We start from the raw sequence: 20901 nt of genomic DNA, 5'->3' as shown, positions 1-20901 counted from the left end.
CCACTAATCTCTGACAGTTGATCAATTGTCTGTCGACGGTCTGTGAGCACAAGTGTCCACCAAATCCAGATTTTAAAATTCCCTGACATTTCCCTGTTTTCCAGACATAAAAACCAGTTTTTTCGCGGTGGAGGGATTAAATGAGAAAGCACATAACTACAGAGTCGGAGCGTCATGCTGGGACGAGCCATCTTTTACTGTTTGTGAAGAGGAGCCGTAGTGGCACGCCATGTTCGTGCCGATGTTGCAAGTGATAAATATCATTGTTAATCCGTATTGAAGATACTAAATGTAGGATGCTAAAGGGTTTATTGTGTCACCTATTCAATACATTATAAATTTTTAAACACTTAGGAATTTATCATTATTTCCTATTGAGACATGTTTCATCCTTCATTGAGGGCATCATCAGTCATAGTTTTTGGGATAGCTGAGATGAACTGTGATGCTCCAGATGCCATTTTAAGGCATAGTTCAGCTCCAGTTGGAATGAAGGTTGAGAAGGGGTGAACAGGAATGTCCACGACAGAGATTATCGATATATGTTTCAGTATACCTTTTAACCGAACTTGGCACACATATGACTTACTATCTGCCAAAAAGTACATACTGTAGGGGTAATAAACCCCTAGCATCCCTTGGAACAGGGGTGAGAAGGGGACAACATGTAAAAATAATAAAAAATGACCAATATTAGTGTCAAATCCATAGTTTTCTGGGATGCTGAGATTGTGACACTCTGAATGCTGTTTAAGTCCATGGTCAGCCTCCATCAGTGTGGCATTTGAGAAAAGATGGAAAAGTATGTCCAAAATACCCAAGATTATTGATGTACGTGTGTATGTTCTAGCATAGCTCTCAACCAAACTTCGTACACGTATGACTTTATATATGGAAAAAAAATACTGTGAGTGTAAGACACCATGAGCAGCCGTGGGGGCATGGGTGTGAAGAGGGTAAAATATAAAAACAACCCATATGAATTAATGTAGAATCCATAGTTTTGGGGATTGCTGAGATGAATAGTGCCACTCTCTAGGAACACCAGTGTGGGGGCTTGTGTGCTTGTTGATGGCAGGTGTAGAGCCAGACTAACAAGATGTCTCCCGAGTAGCCTGCAAGGTGTCTGTGTTCTTTTTTCTTCATGGGTATTTCTACCTTCTTTTATTTCTCTTACTATCTAGCCAGCCTCTTTGCCTTGGGTAGTATAAGTTGTATGGAGGTTTCATCCTCCCTTATCACAAGTTTCAGGTTGCGACGAGGTGATGCGTGGCTACCGGGGGTGTAGTCCCTAGCGGTGCCCTCCAGATACCATACACCCTCTGGAGGATAAAGCCTTACCTTGGCATGCGTGGCTCTGCATGTAATAAACTTCATGGTTGGTCAGTATTGAAAATTGTATACTAATTTGAAACAATTAAGTTTATTGAAGTGGTCAACCTATTCATTCCTGAGAATGTTTATAACTTAGGCATGAAACTTAAATTGGGAATCAATTGTCATCGGGATCCCGATACATTCGTATTAAATCATCTTATAACTAAAATAGTAGTATGAGTTAAAAATACAATATGATGGTCCTTTACTCACGGGTAAACAAGATTTAATGGAGTTCTTGAAAAGTCTTTGAAATCATTCGTAAGGTATCTGGTGTTGGCACCTATTAAAATAATTATCATGTGGTTAGGCACACTCTGTCTTATGAAACAATGTTTGACGTTTAAAGAATACATTAACACTTGATACAAAATAAACACCACATTAATACAATACATTAACACTTGATATAAAATATAAACACTATGTTAAGGCTCAATGTACAGTCACAGGATAAAGATTTAAGTGAAGTTGTCTGAATGCTAATTAAAATGTTTCATGTCTGATAACATCTATCAGTCGTACTCTAAGGATATTATAAAACCTCTCGATGTTACTATAATCGTACTCATATTTTTCTAAGTTGAAGTCTTCTTACAAAAATCACATCAACAGATTGTGGAATTGAAACAGCTGTGAGTTATATTGTAGCCAAGCCCTTGGTTCATGCTATTTTAAAAAACGGGCTATTGTTGACTAGCGATCTAATTTGTACGCTGTAATGGTTTGGAGAATAAGCGAATAATAAGTATAGGTAGATCAACGATAGTTCCAAAGTGTTCGAGGTGTGGTGTCGGCCACTGTCTTGATGTTGGTTGAATGGGAGACTCACGAAATACTAACTTTTTAGATGGAAGAATGATATCCACTGAGGAAATGAAGTTGTTAGAATGTCTGTAACAAAATTGAAAATGATGTCTTATAGGAAGATGGTGTTATTAAGTGCTTAAAGAGCTAAGTTATGGAGCTTTTTTGCTTACCTCCTTGTGTTGTATGTGGCAAGATCGTGTCATTCTTGTTGCCGGCTCGACTGACAGTTACTGTTTTCGTACTTCGTGTGTTGTAGCGGTGTGATGTCTTAGGTGCAGGGAGGGTAGGAGTATTTAGTATTAAAAACTTCATTTTTTGTCCGTATTGACTCAAGATTTTACAATGCTTAGTAAAGCTAAAGGTTCCACCTATTCAATACGTTATCGTAATGGTCTATTTAGAACATCACATATTTATTTAACTTATCATAAAATACATCTTTGGTACCGGTTTCGGCAATCCACTATGCCATCATCAGCCATTGAGTGTTTTATAGCAAGGAACATTCAAAAATTTAAAAATATGCAATAGCAAGTCCTATTTTTACATGAAAAACATTAAAAATATAGCTAAATAGCATAGGCCCATTGTACTATACAAATTAACATGTCTTTTTTGAAAAATACAATATTATTTAGTGCATCTAAAATTATTTTATATATAATTGGCAAAGTCTATGATTTGGTATACCTTATGTACAATAGAATCATGTAAAATTGATAAAAGAATCTACTTTTTGCCATTTAACCAGTTTTTAAAACAACAAGTCCTATTTTACATGGAAAATATTAAAACTTGGCTAGTTAGTATTAACCCTTTTTTTATGTTATACAAGTAACATGTTTTGTTAAAAGATAAAGTATCTTTTTGTGCATCTAGAATTGTTTTTTAGGTGCTTAAAAAGACTATGGTTTGATATAGTTGATACACAGGAAATTTGATGTTTCTATAAAAACCTCTGTCATTTTTAACACAGTTTCTTAGTTCCTCATAATATGCGACTTATACTGTTTTAGATAATAAATACAGGTTCTTCTTCCTTAAAACTTATTGAAACAACAGTCTGTTTGACTATGTAAGTCCTGATGTGTTTTTTCTTGTTTGAGTATTGCTTCTAGTATTTTCCAATGTAAAAAACTGTGTGGCTGAGGCCGAAACTATGGTTAAGATCTTGAATATTATTTTATGTGCCAGATGGAAATGGGCCGTAAATAGTGTTAATCTCGAACCAGTACGGACCTCAGGTTGAATGTAACAGCGTGCAGAGAGAGTGAGGAACAACTGCTGATGTCAAACATTGTTATAAAGTGAGTAAATAAATTTTCTGCAATGAGCATCCGTGTGAGAGATACAGGCCATCAGTTTACAACCATAAATCAATATCTTACAATCCTCAAGAAATTGAACAAAGGAAGGTTAATGAATGAATATGAAAATATCTACATTTTTTTTAGATCAGTACTTGAATGAAGACCGTAATTTAAACAACGTTTCAGATACCAATAATCCCACTTACGAAACTTTACCTAAATTACTGCAATTATTAAATATAAAGGGTTGCACGGTCAAGGATATCTTTAAACTTCCCCCCTCAAATACTCCTACAGTTTCCAATAACCTAACTTCCCCGTGGTTGCCCCCACTGACCAACCAGACACGTGTCACTCCGCCCACCCCTCCTACTCCTACCCTCCCTCCACCTAAGACTTCACACCGCTACAACACACGAAGTACGAGAGCAGTAACTGTCAGTCAAGCTGGCAACAAGAATGACACGATCTTTCCACATACAACACAAAGAGGTAAGCAAAAAAGCTCCATAACTTAGCTCTTTAAGCAATTAATAACACCATCTTTCTATAAGACATCATTTTCAATTTTGTTACAGACATTCTTAACAACTTCATTTCCTCAGTGGATATCATTCTTCTGTCTAAAAGGTTAGTATTTCATGAGTCTCCCATTCAACCAACATGAAGACATTGGCCGACACCACACCTCGAACACTTTGGAATTATCGTTGATCTACCTATACTTATTATTCGCTTATTCTCCAAACCATTACAGCGTACAAATTAGATCGCTAGTCAACAATAGCCCGTTTTTTAAAATAGCATGAACCAAGGGCTTGACTAAAATATTACTCACAGCTGTTTCAATTCCACAATCTGTTGATGTTACTTTTGTAAGAAGACTTTAACTTAGGAAAATACGTCTATGATTATAGTAACATCAAGAGGTTTTATAATATCCTTAGAGTATGACTGATAGATGTTATCAGATGTCAAACATTTTAATTAGCATTCAGACAATTTTCACTTAAATCTTTATCCTGTGACTCTACATAGTGCCTTGACATGGTGTTTATATTTTATATCAAGTGTTAATGTATTGTGTATAGTGTCTTAACGTAGTGTTCATGTAATCTTTAAATGTCAAACATTGTTTCATAAGACATAGAGTGCCTAAAACAAACCAAACCAAACCCCATGGCACTACAGCCCTTGAAGGGCCTTGGCCTACCAAGCGACCGCTGCTCAGCTCGAAGGCCTGCAGATTACGAGGTGTCATGTGGTCAGCACGACAAATCCTCTCGGCCGTTATTCTTGGCTTTCTAGACCGGGGCCGCCATCTCACCGTCAGATAGCTCCTCAATTCTAATCACGTAGGCTAAGTGGACCTCGAACCATCCCTCAGGTCCAGGTAAAAATCCCTGACCTGGCTGGGAATCGAACCTGAGGCCTCCGGGTAAGAGGCAGGCATGCTACCCCTACACCATGGGGCCGGCTATAGAGTGCCTAAACACATGATAATTATTTTAATAGATGCCAACACCAGATATGTTACGAATTATTTCAAAGACTTAAATCTTGCTTACCTGTCAGTAAAGAACCATCACATTGTACTTTTAACTCAAACTACTATTTTAGTTATAAGATGGTTTAATACGAATGTAGCAGGATCCCAATGACAATTGATTTTGAGGCTGAGAGTTAAGCTGACGATGCCCACAACAAGGGCGAAACATGTCCCAATTTAAGTGTCATGCTTAAATTATAAACATTCTCATGAATGTATCATATTGAATAGGTTGACCACTTCAGTAAACTTAATTGTTTCAAATTAATGCGTGGCTCTGCCGGGGGTTGACTAAATATTTCCTTAGCTACTTGTGGGACCATGCATGGAATCTGGTCTTTTTGGTGTTAACTCATCCAAGTCTGCTGGCCTTCAAACGGCATCTTTTAAAGGTTTATTTATTTATATCAAGTCAGAAGCATACATAAGTTTTAAATTAAATATGAGGAAAGAACATGTAACATAATATAAATTATTCAGTGACGAAGAGCCACATTAAACTATGTGAGCCCAAAACCTTGCGACATCAAGTGCATTTGGCTTCGCTTTAACCAGGTCTTCTGTTGTGCAACTGAATGGGCATGAACTACATTGCAGCAAATGGGCTGTGGTCTGCTCTTTTCCACATACACACAAGGTACTATCCACTTCGAAACCCCATTTCTTCTGGTTGACCCTGCACCGCGTAACACCAGAACGCAGTCTATTCAGTGCTCTCCAATTCACCCAGTCTGTAACATGACCGGGAGGGAGTTCCTCTTTTGAAGTCATCCATTGCCTGATACTTGTATGTTGACTCCTGGCGCGCCATTCTTGAATTCTTGCTTGCTGCGCTGTTCCTGCAAGTGTTTCGGTTACTCTCAAGAAGCTTTTCCTAGACTTAAGGCACTGGCATGGTGGCTTATATCCAATCAAAGGGTGGGCTTCAGATGTTAACATCTTTCACTTTTCTTTCTTGGCTGCCACTTCACGGCGGATATCGGGAGGTGCTGTCCCTGCAAGGCAATACACTTTTTCCAAAGGTGTAGGTCTCAAACATCCAGTAATATTGTGGCAGGTCTCATTGAGTGCTACATCAACTGCTTTGGCATGGCAAGATTTGTACCACACTGGGCATGCGTATTCAGCTGCGGAATAGCAGAGCGATAGGGCAGATATCCTCACTGTGTCTGGTTGTGCTTCCCAAGATGTTCCAGTTAGCTTCCGCACAATATTGTTTCTAGCAGCCACTTTCTGCTTGATGTTCAAACAATGTTTTCTATAGGTTAAGGCACAATCCAGACTGACTCGGAGGTACTTCGGGGTAGGACAGTATTGTAATGTTATGCCTTGCCAAGTGACCTTCAGAGTTCGGGAAGCTTCTCTGTTGTTTAGATGGAAAACACAGGTTTGTGACTCAGTTGGGTTTGGTGTTAGTTGATTCTTTTTGTAATAGCCAGCGAGAGTGTCTAGAGCTTTTTGTTCAGTCGTCTGAAAATTACCCCCTGAGAAGTGATGACATAATCATCAGCATAGATAAAACTATTCGTCCCGGCGGGAAGAGGCTGATCATTGGTGTAAATATTGAAAAGCATTGGTGCCAACACGCTTCCCTGTGGTAGTCTGTTCTTCTGTATCCTCCACCTGTTTCTTTTTCCCTGGAACTCAACAAAGAAACTTGATTTTGAAGTAGGTTTCTAATGGCACAAGTCAGATGAAAGTCCCTTGTCACACTATATACCTTTTCTAGGAGAATTCGGTGATTAAGAGTATCATAATATGCTGCCAAGAGATCTATAAATGCATCTCTTGTGATTTTCCGGCTTTTGAAACCATCTTCTATATGTTGACTTAATTTTAAAACCTGTGATGTGGAGCGTTTCCCTCTCCTGAAACCAGCTTGCTGTGGAATCAGAAGTGGCTTGATTTTATCAGTCATCGTATTGAGGGTAAGTCTCTCCAGAATCTTAAAAAGATGACACAATAAGGAGATTGGTCTGTAGCTTCTAGGGTCATTTTTATCTTTGCCTGGTTTTAGAATGGCTATCACCCTAGCCTTCCTCCATATTTTAGGTATCATGGAAGACTGAACGCAGTTGTTATTATTATTATTATTAAAGCGTCTTTATTGTGGCGAAGTTAGGGCTCCCGGCCCTTTCTTACACTTAACCACCTCATGTATATACAATGTAATTTTTACATAAAATTTAAACATATGAAATTTTTACAACTTAAAGTATAACTAAAGCAACTAAAGTATCACTAACTAAACTAAGGTGAGTAAAGTATAACTAAATTATATACAGGAACACATAGCAATAAACAACCATATTCACTCTCATTCATGCATCCCATTCACACTCAAGAAAGACTGGAAGTGCTTAAAAGATGACGCTGGCAAAGGATTTTAAATTTTGTCTTAGATTTAGCTTCTCTGATGTCATTGGGGAGTTCATTCCACTAGCTCGTGGCGGTGATCGTGAACAATCTGTTGTAGGCTGCGGTTCGATGCACATTATTCCCCATTATAAACAACAACCTAAACAATTTCAGTAACCTAAGTAAACTTGAAATTCAAGACTTCATGTCTATTTTAAAATTAGTTCTCAACAATAATTATTTTACCTTTGACAGCACCATTTATCAACAAGATGGCTTGGCTATGGGCTCACCAGCTTCTGGCATTCTTGCTGAAATTTACCTCGACTTCTTAGAAAACACTAAAATTAATAATAATAATAATAATAATAATAATTTCTCCAACATCCTCTTTTGGGCGAGATATGTCGACGACACATTAGTAATATTAAATGAGGAATCAACCAACGCAGCCTCTACACTTCTTCATCTCAACAACTTAGACTCTAACATTAAATTCACCCTCGAATCAGAACACAACCAAACTCTTAATTTTCTAGACCTAACTACTACTAGACATCCTTCCTCTTTATCTTACAAAATTTTCAGAAAACCAACCCAAACAGCAACTACAATAAGACAAGATTCTTCGCACCCCCAAGCTCATAAACGTGCTACTTATAACAGCTTAATTTTTCGTGCCTTCAACACCCCTATGTCCAAAAAAGATTTAAATAATGAATTAAACACCATCCGCAACATTGCTAAATTTAATGGCTTTAACAACTCCTTCATTAACCGCATCATCAACAAATTCAAACACCGTCCAAAAACCACTTTATCTAAAGACACAATAAAACCAACTGCTTTTTCCACCTTCACTTTCACTCAGGATGCTTATAAATTAACTAATATTTTTTTTAAAAAACATAACATGAAAATTTCTTTTAGAACTAACAATAGAAATCTTGATATCTTACACAACTCTAAATCTCTAAATAAGTCTAATGCTTTTTCTAAATCTGGTGTATACAGATTCAAATGCAACAACTGCAATTCCTCCTACGTCGGACAAACTGGCCGCAACTTCAATATCAGGTACTCTGAACATGTCAACGCCATTAAATACAACAGATTCTCTGCCATAGGACAGCACATACAAGACTCCAAGCATAGTTTCACCAGTATTAACAATGACATGAATATACTTAAAATCGTTAACAAAGGCCCCCTCTTAAACATTACTGAAAATTGCTTTATCCACCTTGACCAGTACTTCAACCCTAATTTCAATTTAAACGACATTTCTGAAAAACCCAATATCCTTTTTGACTTCCTAATTCTTCTTCTCAAAAATTCCAAATTCCAAAACCCCAATTCTATTTTCCATGCCTTACAAAGTTCCCACCCACATTTTCCACCTCCAATAACCCACCCTCCTAACCCACCCTAAACTACCCCTCCTTCATTTTCCCTATCTTATCCTTCCTCAATACCATTTAACTTCAATCTCTTTTATTTTTTCTCTTTTTTCACTATCACTCTTCCTCTGTTAATTTATTCTACCTTCTCTATTTAAAAAAAAAAAAACAATCGACCTTCATTTCGGTTCTCCTCTTTCAAATTTTAACTCTTGTCTTGCGCCAACTTCGACTACTTCAATCATGTCCTTATAATTTTTTCAATTTAAAAAATAGCGCACTGTGCATATAAGTTTTCATTTGTTTTCCGATATTGCGCTTTTTACTACATTTTTTTCTCTTTACAATTGTTTTTTCAAGTCAACTGTTTTCCAAGAACTTAGCAGGAGCACAAGTTCTCATTCAATTATACTGATTTGCGTCGTATATTTTTTATATACGTACTTAACTTCCCGCAACCGAGACAAATATTGGACCTTCAAGACATTCTCCACTCTACTTTGGCGTTCGAGACCGCAGCGCATGACCTTGAATGTGCCGCGCTGATCACCTGGAACTGGCGGTTTGCTTCTACAAATCTATTCGTCTGCGACTTCAAGTTTATTTATAATCTTCATATATTATTTGATAGTGTTGTGACTTTGTGCCTGACAGAGTGTGAAACTGACCTATTTCTCCAATATTCATAAACATTGTGTGATGTCGCCTACTTGTTTTTACGGCTGACGATGACCTGGACTAGGGTCGAAACCGGTCCCATTTAAATAAGAATGTAATTACTACATTTCTTTCTTTTATGTATTGAATTGGTTGAACTTCAATTATTTAATTGTTAATGTTAATAATTTCAATACGGAACAATGAAATTTTTATCTTTAAATGTCCATTGCCTGTCGGATATCATCAGTTACTTTCAGTAGGGCAGTCGTTGTGCTGTGTCCTTTCTTGAAACCAGATTGGTAAGGGTCAAGCAGTGAGAAGTTAGTTAAGTAAGTGAGGACTTGTTCATGTACCAAGCGTTCTAGTACTTTGGAAAGGGGTGGGAGAATGGATATAGGGCGATAATCTGATGGTAAACTAGGATAATTCTTCTTAGGAGTAGGAATGACGATACCGTGCTTCCACACAGTTGGGAATACTCACTGTACGAGGCAATGATTAAATATATGCGTCAGAATAGGTAATGTGGCACCAATAATATTTTTTATGAAAGATAATGGTATGTCGTCATTACCCGGAGCATCTGACTTGAGGGAGTGAATTACACGCTTCACATCGTTCGCACCAACTTTTTTGAAAGTGAATTTTGCTTGATTTACTCGGGAATGAACATTTATGGCGTTAATGTCATCATCAGTTAGGTCATCAACTGGTCGATGATGATGATTATTATTACTACTATTATTATTATTATTATTATTATTATTATTATCATAGCATCATAGTCATTATTGTCAGTAATATCATTATTAGTGTATGCTGCTTTTGTAAAATGAGAATTTATATCATCAAGTGGTATACTGGGTGTCTGCATGGTCAGGCTGCGACCTATACCCATCTGATGCAAATGTTTCCATATTAGTGCTGAATTTCGTCTGTTTGTTATCTCTTGAATATATTTATACTTGCTGTTACGAATTAATTTCTTAACTTGATTTCGAAGAATACGGTAATTTTCGAAATCACTAGTGCTTTCAGTTCGCCTAAATCGCCTATACCATGCATCACGATTTGCCATGACCGACTTAATTTCATTTGTTAGCCAAGGAGACGCAGGGTGAGAAACTTGAATTTGCTTCTTCGGAGCGTGTTTGTCATACAGTCCTAATATTAAAGAGTTCAGTCTGTCAACCTTATCATCAATGTCATTAGTCAGTAGAATGTCATTCCACGGCAATTGATATGCTTCATTTCGTATTATCTCAGTATTAAAATGCTTGAAGTCCCTTCGCATTATGTACCTGGTTTTGTACTTCGGTGCCTTGAGAGAGTAACATAAGTATATGAGATCGTGGGTCGAAATACCTGATACAGCAAGCTGTCCATGTTTTACCACTTTCTGCGGATTGTTTGTTATAATAAGGTCAGTCAGTGTGTGAGACGTGTGGTTTATTCTGTGAACATGGTTAGTCGCGTCTAGTGTCAGTATATTGTAATCCATGCCATGGAATAAGTTTTGTAAGTGTGTTGATTCGTTACTTGTAACTAGGAGATTAGTATTGAAGTCACCAAGAATGATTATGTTTTCGTACAGCGGAGTTAACTTCGATAATGCCACTTCTAGGTCAGATATGTGTCGTATATCCGGCGCCTTGTATACCACTCTGATCAGTAGTTTTTGATTATTAACCAAGAGTTCAACAAACATGAATTCAGGTCGAAATGGAGTCTTAGGATCTGAGGTCATAATTATTTTACTTTTTAAGTCGCTACGGCAATATGTAGCGCAACCACCCCCTACACGATTTAAACGATCTTGGCGATGTAACGTCATGTTATTCAGCTTTACGAGATCAGATTTGAGTGACTGCTGTAACCATGTCTCTGTTACACAAATACAATGCAAGTTACTGTTACTAAATAGAGCCTGTATTTCGTCGAAGTGACAAAGAAGCGATTGTGCATTGATATGACAACACTGAAAATATTGTTGGTGGGAAGCTAACCTTTCCTTAAGAATGTCTCCTGCCACGGCTGGTGAAGGGGAAGGTAAGGGTGAAGGCGGACGACAATGAAGGTGGATAAGGTCAATGACATCACGGACATGCTGTTCGGTATAAATAATTGACTCATTTACGTTAGCCATTGTCAACAGAAAAATTCAAACTACTCACCCTAGTTGTTTCATAAACACCTCCAGAAATATTTACACAATCACTCTCGCACACACAATCACATTCAAATACACAAACATTATACGCTATTATATCACTCATTGTTTTTCCTAGTCAATCTCGTCGCTCACATAAGGCTTATTAATTGTGCCATGCTGCTAACAAACATTTTCTGTCCATTGTCTTTCAAAACAACAATGCGGCCGTCCTGTGTCCACACCCGTCGGAGTCCGAAGTGATCACGTGCCCTGTTTAGAATAGTTTTTCTGATACCTGTCAGGGATTCAGTCAGTAGAAGGCCAGTTCCTTTTAACAGCCGCTTGGCCCTCCAAACTCTGTCCCGGTCATGATAACGCACGAATTTTATAATTATAGGGCGCTTACCCGAAGCAACAACCTGAGCTGTGGTTCGTTTTAGCACCCCTAAACGATGGCAACGATCAATATCAGACATAGTTATATCTACATTTAACTTGCCCTTCATCGTGTTGACAACTTTATCGTAAACGTTCTCTGCCGGCTCCTCTGGAATACCATGCAACACTAAGCAGTTCCGCCGGCTGTACTGTTCAGCTTCATCAAGCAGTTCGGCCTGTTGTTCGAGGCGCTGTTCAGTAAATTCCAGTTTTTTTGTTATGTCTTTCAGATCACTAGACACCTTTTCTTGGAACTGAGAGAACTCAGCCTTTAGCCGCTGCAGCTCATCCGCGCGGCAGGTGCAGCTTGCGACGAGTTTCAAGCGGCCTTGGAAGTCCTTTATAACATCTTCAATAGACGCTACACGACGAATAGCTTCTTTAGCGGACATACTGAAAGATGCTTCAGGTCAATGACAGTTTAGTTACACTGAGAAAGTCACAAATGGCACTTGTTGGCTGTTAATCTTGCTAATTAACGAGATTTACTGGAGAGGCGTTTCACACAACAGCAGCAGTTGGCGCCATCAACCAGCACTTCGCAGTAGGACCAAAGTTCTTAATTTGTTCCATTCAAAGGTCATAAAGCCCTGCTGACTTCCCAATCTTACACTTACTGAGAGCTAATTCCAGTTCAGTTAGTGTTAAATGCTAAGATAACTCATTGTTCTCGTTTGGTTGTCTGACTATAGGATTCTTCCCTATTTTCATGGAAAGTTTTGGTTTCACATTAAGCAAAAGTTGGTGTGCTATTTGATCTGCACTTACATTGGCATGTGTGTTAGCTTGAGTAGGATCATTGCTCAAGCATGTTAAAAGTCTCCAAGCTTCTTGACTGCTCCTACCCATATCAAATTCAGACATCAACTTCATCCACGTCCCCTTCTTTGTCTGGCAGATAGAGGAAAGAACACTTTGTGCTGCTTGAATAGTTTGCTCACTAAATGGGTCTTCTTCGTGAAGCCTGTAGTAATCGTGCAGCAGAGCAGTTGTTTCACGAGTTATACCTTGAAGGTAGCGTGCCCTGCAGCCTGTGGGAATTTATGCCTGTGAACGGAATTTCTCGATATCAATTGCTAGGCGGGCAATAATTCCATTGTGAAGATTTATCTCCCGTATGCAGTTATCAGACTGTGCCTTTTATATAGGCTTCTGATAAGTTCACCTGCATACACCCAGCATCAGTGGGTAGGGTCTGACACATCCCACTCTGAAGAGTCAGTGTCAGACCTAAGACGAAACACTGGTTAATAGAGCAAACGCCTGAAAAGCCTTACATCTGATATATATCAATGAATTTGTCATAATCTTTGGGTATAGGAGAGACAGTTTGTATCCTCTCATTCAAGATACTGGAAAACCTTTTCCAGTCAGCCTTTCAAAATTTATATCTCCGTCTGAACTGAACTTTGTGTGGTCTTATGAATGAAGATAGGTGACATATTAGTGGCCGGTGTTGTGTTCTTGGGATTGGTGAGCCCATTTCTTTAGAACATTGCTGCACAAAGCAGTTGCTCACAAGGAGAAGATCTGGGTTATACCCTCGGTGCCATCTTCCACTGTTGAAGGAGGGGAGCTTATTGTCGTGAATAAGGGAAAGCTCCTGAGTTTCAGGCCATGAAATGACGATCTCTTCATTCTCATCTTTTTGAGCATATCTACGGCTGTTAAAGTCACCGATTACCATTGCCTTTGAGTGTTTACCAAAATTTGCAGGTGGCGAGAAAGAGAACTTTTCATTTGGAGGCTTGTACACAGATGTAATGATCATGTTGCTTAGCTCCACGGTGATTATTTCGATGTCGTTATCTTCAGCATAATGAGTATTGCTCATCTGGAGACATGGCTTTACAAATACAGGACTGTCATATTTTGCATGTGGCCTTTCTGCCACTAAAATCATTCCTGAAATCTGAATGCACAAGACGTCACATTTCTGATCTTGGCATAGTTTTTGTAAAAGTTCTTCTTTGGCAGCTGACAAGCCTTCAATATTTATGGATATTATTGTCATGGATGGCTCTGAAAAGAGCTGTGTCTTAAAACACATTTTAAGATTGATTAGTTCTGCTTCTGGTGTGAGAGAATCGGCCGTCTAGGAAGAGTCTTAGTCCGTTGCCTAGGAGACTCCCGGACGTATAGCAATATCACATGCAAATACACCCTATTGGGAGGTTTCTCTTGTGTCCCCCCCCCTTTTAAAGGTAAGAAGCAGAGATGAAATACTCCCATACATCTTGACAGTAAAAATGACGATCAGCTCCCTCTATTCCTGGTAGCTTCCAGGGTCAATGGTCAGAGCTTTTTTTAAAAAAATGAAAGTCTAAGTAATTCAGTTGAAGATATTGTCTGTGGTGTAGTGGAAGAAATGCGGATGCTGCACGACGGATCCATACTAATCAAGACATCAACGGCACAGCAGAGTAGACGGTTGCTTGCTGCTACGATGTTCGGGAATGTGGCGGTGAAGATCAAGAAGCACAAATTCCGTTTTCCGCAGGGATGTGGTTAAGGCTTCTGACGATGACATGATGGCATTACTGATGTGTGTAGGTTAAAAAGGCGTGTTGGTGATAAGCTGCTCAATATGGGTGCTTTCATCTTAACTTTCGATGCCCTATCATTGCCTGAAGGGATCAAACTCATCATGTACTGTCTGAAGTCTGACCTTATATTCCAGCATCAGTGAGATGTTGTACCTGCCAAAAATTTGGCCACACCTCATTGCGTTGTCAAGGTAAATTTTAGTACAGCGTAGTTTCAAACTTTAAAATTCAGTTTACACAAAAGTAAAAAAAATTGACATTTATTGCTTTTCTCGTATACCCTTCATATATAAAAGCCTGATCACAAGATCTCTAGATCCAAAAGGCCTAGCAAGGTGAAATTAAGGAACATAAGAGCATGTGTCTGTTAGGTCATCAGCCCAGAGGCTAGTTGGATCCTCAAATAGCACCACCAAAGGCTATGCAGCTATAGGAAAACCACACAAACCAAAAATGAGGTGTACTAGGCAAGACGAGGTGTGAGGTAGTTTGCCATTGCTTTCCTCACTGGGCCAGACAGTGCTGTTATAGCATGACTAGCCCTATGAGCAACACCTTTCACAACCCTCAGACGCACTGGATATGCTCCGAATGTCATTACTTAGCACAGCCCATATCCCAGCAGCTTCCATATTGTCACAGCCATAGATGAGACTGGAACTTCAGTGGAAGCTACACTTTGCTCTGATCTGTGCCAAGAGATGGATGCTAAAGTACTGCATCCAGCAAGAAATGACAGCAGGCAGCATAAGAACATAAGAAAGGATTTTTTAAGTTCAGCTTCTGTCCTAGATTTAGGTCCATTGCCCCATAGTGTAGACTAATATGGGGCCGATGATCTAAGGTGTTAGGCCCCTTTAAACAACAAGCATCATCATCAGTATAGGCAACAATTGAATTTGTCGTACAAGGACGAGACAAAGCTTATTTTAAGTCTTACGACATGAGAAACAAATCTTGTTAAGTCCCTACTGTACTGAAAACCATATTTTAAGGCCCTAAAACCAACCATCTTTGAGGTATTTGAACCACATTGCCACCATTCTTCAGTCTATATGCTGGAGAGAACATGTTGACAGATTCGTGAATGAGGTGAGCATTACACCTTCCACTTGGACAGATTGTGTAAGGCATACAGAAAGATCGCAGGAAGATGACATTGTTCTGTGAGAAAAGTTCACGGTGCTTACTGTCAGTTCTCTCATTTAATGCAATATGATCAGATGAGCTTCTGTTTTCTATCAGACAGCTTTATACTGTTTATTGAACTAACTTTTATTTGTTGTACACGTCTTCTTTTCTCTTATATCTGTCTTCTGTCTTTTATTTTACTTTCCACCTTTTCTGACTCATTTTGGTCGCAACACTATAGTTCTACCAGGCATTTCTAGAGCTCCTGTGTACTGTAGTTCCTGTTCCTCATTGCTGACTCTGTTTCCTTTTCATAATGGTACCTCACCATATACCTACAAAGGGAGCCGGGTCCTGTTTTTTTCTATTCCCTATCTTACTTAGTGTACAGCACTGACTCTCTGGTGTCTCAAGTGTGGGTTAGTGTCATACAGCACATTTGTTACAACTCTTACCATCTGGTGGTGTATCGGGAAGGGAATGTGATAATACAGCCTAAAGTGCCTGTTGACCATACATTATTTTGTTTGAAGTGTTCTGGTCCCATATTATCGTCTCATTTTGAACCACTCATACCTCAATATGTCCCTCCTCATCAGTGCCATGCTAGATTCACCAGTGTGCCAACTTGGGCTCATCAGTTGGTAACCAGCACACTCACCAAGACGCACGGCCAGTGCATGCAGTGGAGACCACCGCGCAGACCAAGAATTAGTTGACTGGAGGGTTCGTAGTTTCCAATAAGGGATCATTTATATTGGAATTATGAATTTAATCATTCAGGACAAATTTTTCAGGTTCCGTATGGGAATCAAAATCCATATCATGCAGTACAGATTATAGTAATGACATGGTGGTTGTTGTTGGTTAGAAAGTAAATTACAAGTGGTGTCACGCAAAAAATGGAAATAAGAAAGCCTTGGTTTATGTTGTAGATACACCTCCCTTCTATTGAAGAGTCTCATCCTCCTTTACACAACACCTCCTTACTATCATCCGTAATGTGAACATTTTTGAGGAACATTAGAAAGTATAATGGATGTTTTCCAATGCCGTTCTTTGAGCTAAGGCGGTACACGAGGAATATTTTATACCAACTTATAAAGTTCAAGGCACAATTTATGACAGAAGAAGATGAAAAAGAGTCAGAAATTTGGTCCTGTATCTTCCCTGTTGTGAAGCCTTGATTAATTTTACTACTTCAACAACTCGTGCATAATCATTCTTATATAAAGAATTTAAAACAGCATTGGAGAATGCCCCAGAAGGTCAAGAGTTTCAAGTTGTGATTCATGTGGACCGACAACCACCAGCTGAACATAGGGTTCAATATAATGCCCCTACAACGAATGAGGTGGCTTTGATGATTGTGGGGCAGAAATGTGAAAAGTGGTCTTCATTCTTCATAGCAGAGACACATGTTTGGTGTGGATCACTGAAGCTACATGAATCAATAAAAGTAAACTTTCACCTGTTTGATAGTATATCTTTGCTTTAAGCAAACTAATTATTTGTACTTCATGTTTTGTTCCTTTGGAACATCTTCAGCTACATAACATTGCCTAGGTGAAATTACAGAGAATTTTCTTCTTCTCAGAAAACACCTTAAAAAGTACCTTGTTATGCTTAAAACCATATTAATTTTAAAAAGATAAAAATAATTAATATATGTGAGGAGGGTTGAGTGGGAAATAGATTTGAGTGAATAGGAAATTGTTTTAAATTAGGCTAAAACATAAGTAGATTCATCTTCCCTTCCCATTTCACTGCTCCACTCAACTCTCCTCACATATTTTAATTATTTTTATCTTTTTTGAAGTAATATTGTTTTAAGCATAACAAGGTACTTTTAAGATGTTTTCTGAGAAGAAGAAAATTCTCTGTAATTTCACCTAGGCAATGTTATGAAGATGTTCCTAGGGAACGAAACATGTACTACAAATAATTAATTTGCTTAAAGCAAATATATAGTATCAAACAGGAAAATGAAGCTGATTTCTTGCAATCACTGAAACCAACCATGCTTATGAAACTCTTTGGTAACCTATTATGTTCTGCTGTGGAAAAGATGGATCCTCCATTACCATCCCCAGCTTGATTCAAATTCTAAAGATCATCTTAATAAAACTGTTTCTGGTTTAAATTTTTACTCTTGCTGAATCATGGAAAGAAAGGGTCAAGAAAACTACACCTTACTCTGTCGCAGTCTCCTTAACACATATTTCATGAAAATTCCCCAACAACCCTAAACAACATTATTATTATGACAACTACGCAATTCAGTTGTGACTGGCTGTGGGCAAGGGACACTGTCATTGTAATAAGAACTTCAAAAGTCGAGTGTGACTGGCATTAGGCAAGGGGCCTGCCATTATAATGAAAACACCCCAATACGATTGTGACTGTCAGTAGACAATAAGGACTGCCATTATAATGAACACTTCCCTACTTGAATATAATGAAGTAGGAAAGGGGCAGGGGCATAATGTTAGGGCCTGAAGGACCTGCAGTGCAGGCGGGCCTGGGTCTTTAGGGGGCCCCGCAGACTCCTCGCTAAAATAATAATCCTTAGCTTAATGTCACTCTGCACGGAAATGATCCGGGTGGTTTCGTGGATTTAGTCAAAATGGTTTTATTTTCATAGTTTGTACGTACAGGAATTGCCACTTGGTTGCATCTGGCAGTTTATTGTGTTGAGTGTACCAGCACAGCTGTGAAAAATACGTGCCCTTGTTGTCTCTCACAACACTGCGACGTGCCTCAGAAGAGACCTACACCAAATTATCTAAAAATAATTACAGCAATGAAAATTGATACCAAAATATATTTTAGTTAGGAATTGATACTTCCTGATGTGTATTGCAGCAAAGATCATATTATGCACAAATTTTGCAGAACATTTAACTTTTGTCATTTATTTATTCGACAAAGTGTATAATGATAACAAGTTGTAGTAACAATCAGTCAACTCAATTTCGAATGAGCTCTCTTTGCACAAAGTTAAATCACTTGTGCAGTTTATTTTTCAAACTTCATTTGAACAGTTTTTGATTTAATTATGTTCATATACATTTTTCTATGTTATATCGAATAAATTATTGTAACAAAGACTTCAGTATCAGTTACAGAGTATAGTTCTGTAATTACTGAAAAATGAAACCAATTAAAAATAAGTACGAACATCTAAGTGGTGCATGGTTGGCAGTTCAGCAGCTCAGCTGTTAAACCACGGAAGCAGTCAAATAAAACTTATTAACATTAATTTTTAATAATTTTATGATAATGAAAAATCCTTTTGTTCATATAACTTGACAATATATTACATTACTTCTACCTGCTGTAATTAAATTTAAATTAAGCTAGTCCTAGGTTTTACATGTTATTTGATGGGGCCGAATTTTTATTTTGGTGCCGGGCTGAGTGGCTTAGATGGTTGAGACACTGGCCTTCTGACCCCAAGGTGGCAGGTTTGATCCTGACTCAGTCCGGTGGTATTTGAAGGTACTCAAATATGTCAGCCGCTTTTCGGTAGATAACTGGCACGTAAAAGAACTGTGGGACTAAATTCCAGCACCTCGGCATCTCCAAAAACTGTAAAAGTTGATAGTGGGATGTAAAGCCAATAAAATTTTTATTTTTTTTATTTTGGCAGGTGGGACTGTATCACATTTGTTACACCCTGGAAAGGGGACCTGCCTTTGTAATGAAAACTTCCCATATTGATGATGACTGTCAGTAAGCAAAGGGGCCTGCCATTATTATTGAAACTTCCGAACTTGACTGTGACCAGCAGTAGGAAATGGGGCCTGCCATTGTAATGAAGACTCCCCAGCTTGGACTTTACTTAAGAAACGATGTATGACAACCTCCCGATGGTGTTTGTCGGGTAATGCTAAGAGCAATGCAAACTAATTAAATCTTACTGAAAACGTGTAAAGTATTTTACCCAGAATTCCATATACAATGTAGAATTCCGTAGTGAAGCACAGCTACATGAACTAGTTTATATACATATAGGAAAGCATGAAGGTCCAATAATACTGCCCTATAGGACTCCCCACGTCACCAACCCCCTCCTTCCCTGTTAAAATCACATATGCCGGGCTGAGTGGCTCAGATGGTTGAGGCGCTGGCCTTCTGACCCGAACTTGGCAGGTTCGATCCTGGCTCAGTCCGGTGGTATTTGAAGGTACACAAATATGTCCGCCTCTTGTCGGTAGGTAACTGGCATGTAAAAGAACTCCTGTAGGACTAAATTCTGGCATCTCGGCATCTTTGAAAACCGTAAAAGTCGTTAGTGGAACGTAAAGCTAATATAACATTATTATAATAGTCACATGATCATCTTTGAGTTTCTATAAATTTAGCCACCCATTCAACCACTCTTTTGTCTAGTCCAGTAGACCTCATTTTCAACAGCAGTCTGCCAAGATCTACCCCCATCAAAAGCCTTGTATAGATCAATAGCGATACAGTCCAATTGACCTCCTGTATCTAAAATATCTGCTGTATCTTGTTGGAAACCTACAAGTTGAGCTTCGCTGGAATAACCTATCCTAAACCCGAACTCCCTTCTATCAAACCAGTTAGTAATTTTGCAAACATGTCCAATATAATCATAAATAATGCTTTCCCAGAGCTTGCAAATTACATGTGTCAAGATGACTGATCTGTAATTATCCACTTTATGTTTATGACCCTTTCCCTTGTACACTGGGGCTTCTATAGCAACTTTTACAGCAACTTTCTCTTCATTCGGCATTACTCCTTTGTTCAAGCAGTAATAAAATATACATTGATTGACAAAGACCTACCTTCATCCCTGTCCTCCATTACAAGCCTAACGATCTCCCTTAAACTCGCTATCTCTTCCCTCGTCGTGCTCATTTCTCACTCACAAATTCCTACACCTGCCTCCCTCAGCCATTGTTTGATCTCTTCAAAGAAATGTGAATTAATATGTAAATATGAACAGAAATAAAATTACATATTCTATGAAGAGAAGAATATATGTTAGAGGAAGGAAATAATGTACACTACACAAAGATTTCACGACAGTAATGCAAGCTTGAAACTAACTTATAAAATAACCGACTACTGTTGTTTTACTTAGACGTATCCTATTTATAAAATTCTAGGAATAGCAGGCTAATTATAGAAATGTGTAGTT

At 38.5% G+C, this 20901-nt stretch overlaps 1 protein-coding gene across 3 annotated transcripts in view; it reads left to right on the top strand.

Moving 5' to 3' along the window:
- The window catches only part of LOC136873870 (uncharacterized), a 90556-nt gene that overhangs the window by 31318 nt on the left and 38337 nt on the right, over positions 1-20901 (top strand). The window contains exon 2 of one of the 3 annotated variants that reach the window (XM_067147171.2): positions 1246-1382. The exons of the other annotated variants lie outside the window; for them this stretch is intronic. Within the exon in view, the coding sequence (XP_067003272.1) occupies positions 1376-1382 (7 nt within the window). The 5' untranslated portion in view covers positions 1246-1375. The remainder of the gene's footprint in view (positions 1-1245; positions 1383-20901) is intronic. 3 annotated transcript variants of the gene reach the window in all.

This window comes from Anabrus simplex, chromosome 5, assembly GCF_040414725.1.
Source record: "Anabrus simplex isolate iqAnaSimp1 chromosome 5, ASM4041472v1, whole genome shotgun sequence".
NCBI classification, from domain to species: domain Eukaryota; kingdom Metazoa; phylum Arthropoda; class Insecta; order Orthoptera; family Tettigoniidae; genus Anabrus; species Anabrus simplex.
Note: the sequence above shows the minus strand (reverse complement) of the source record. Positions and strands in the feature narration are given on the sequence as shown.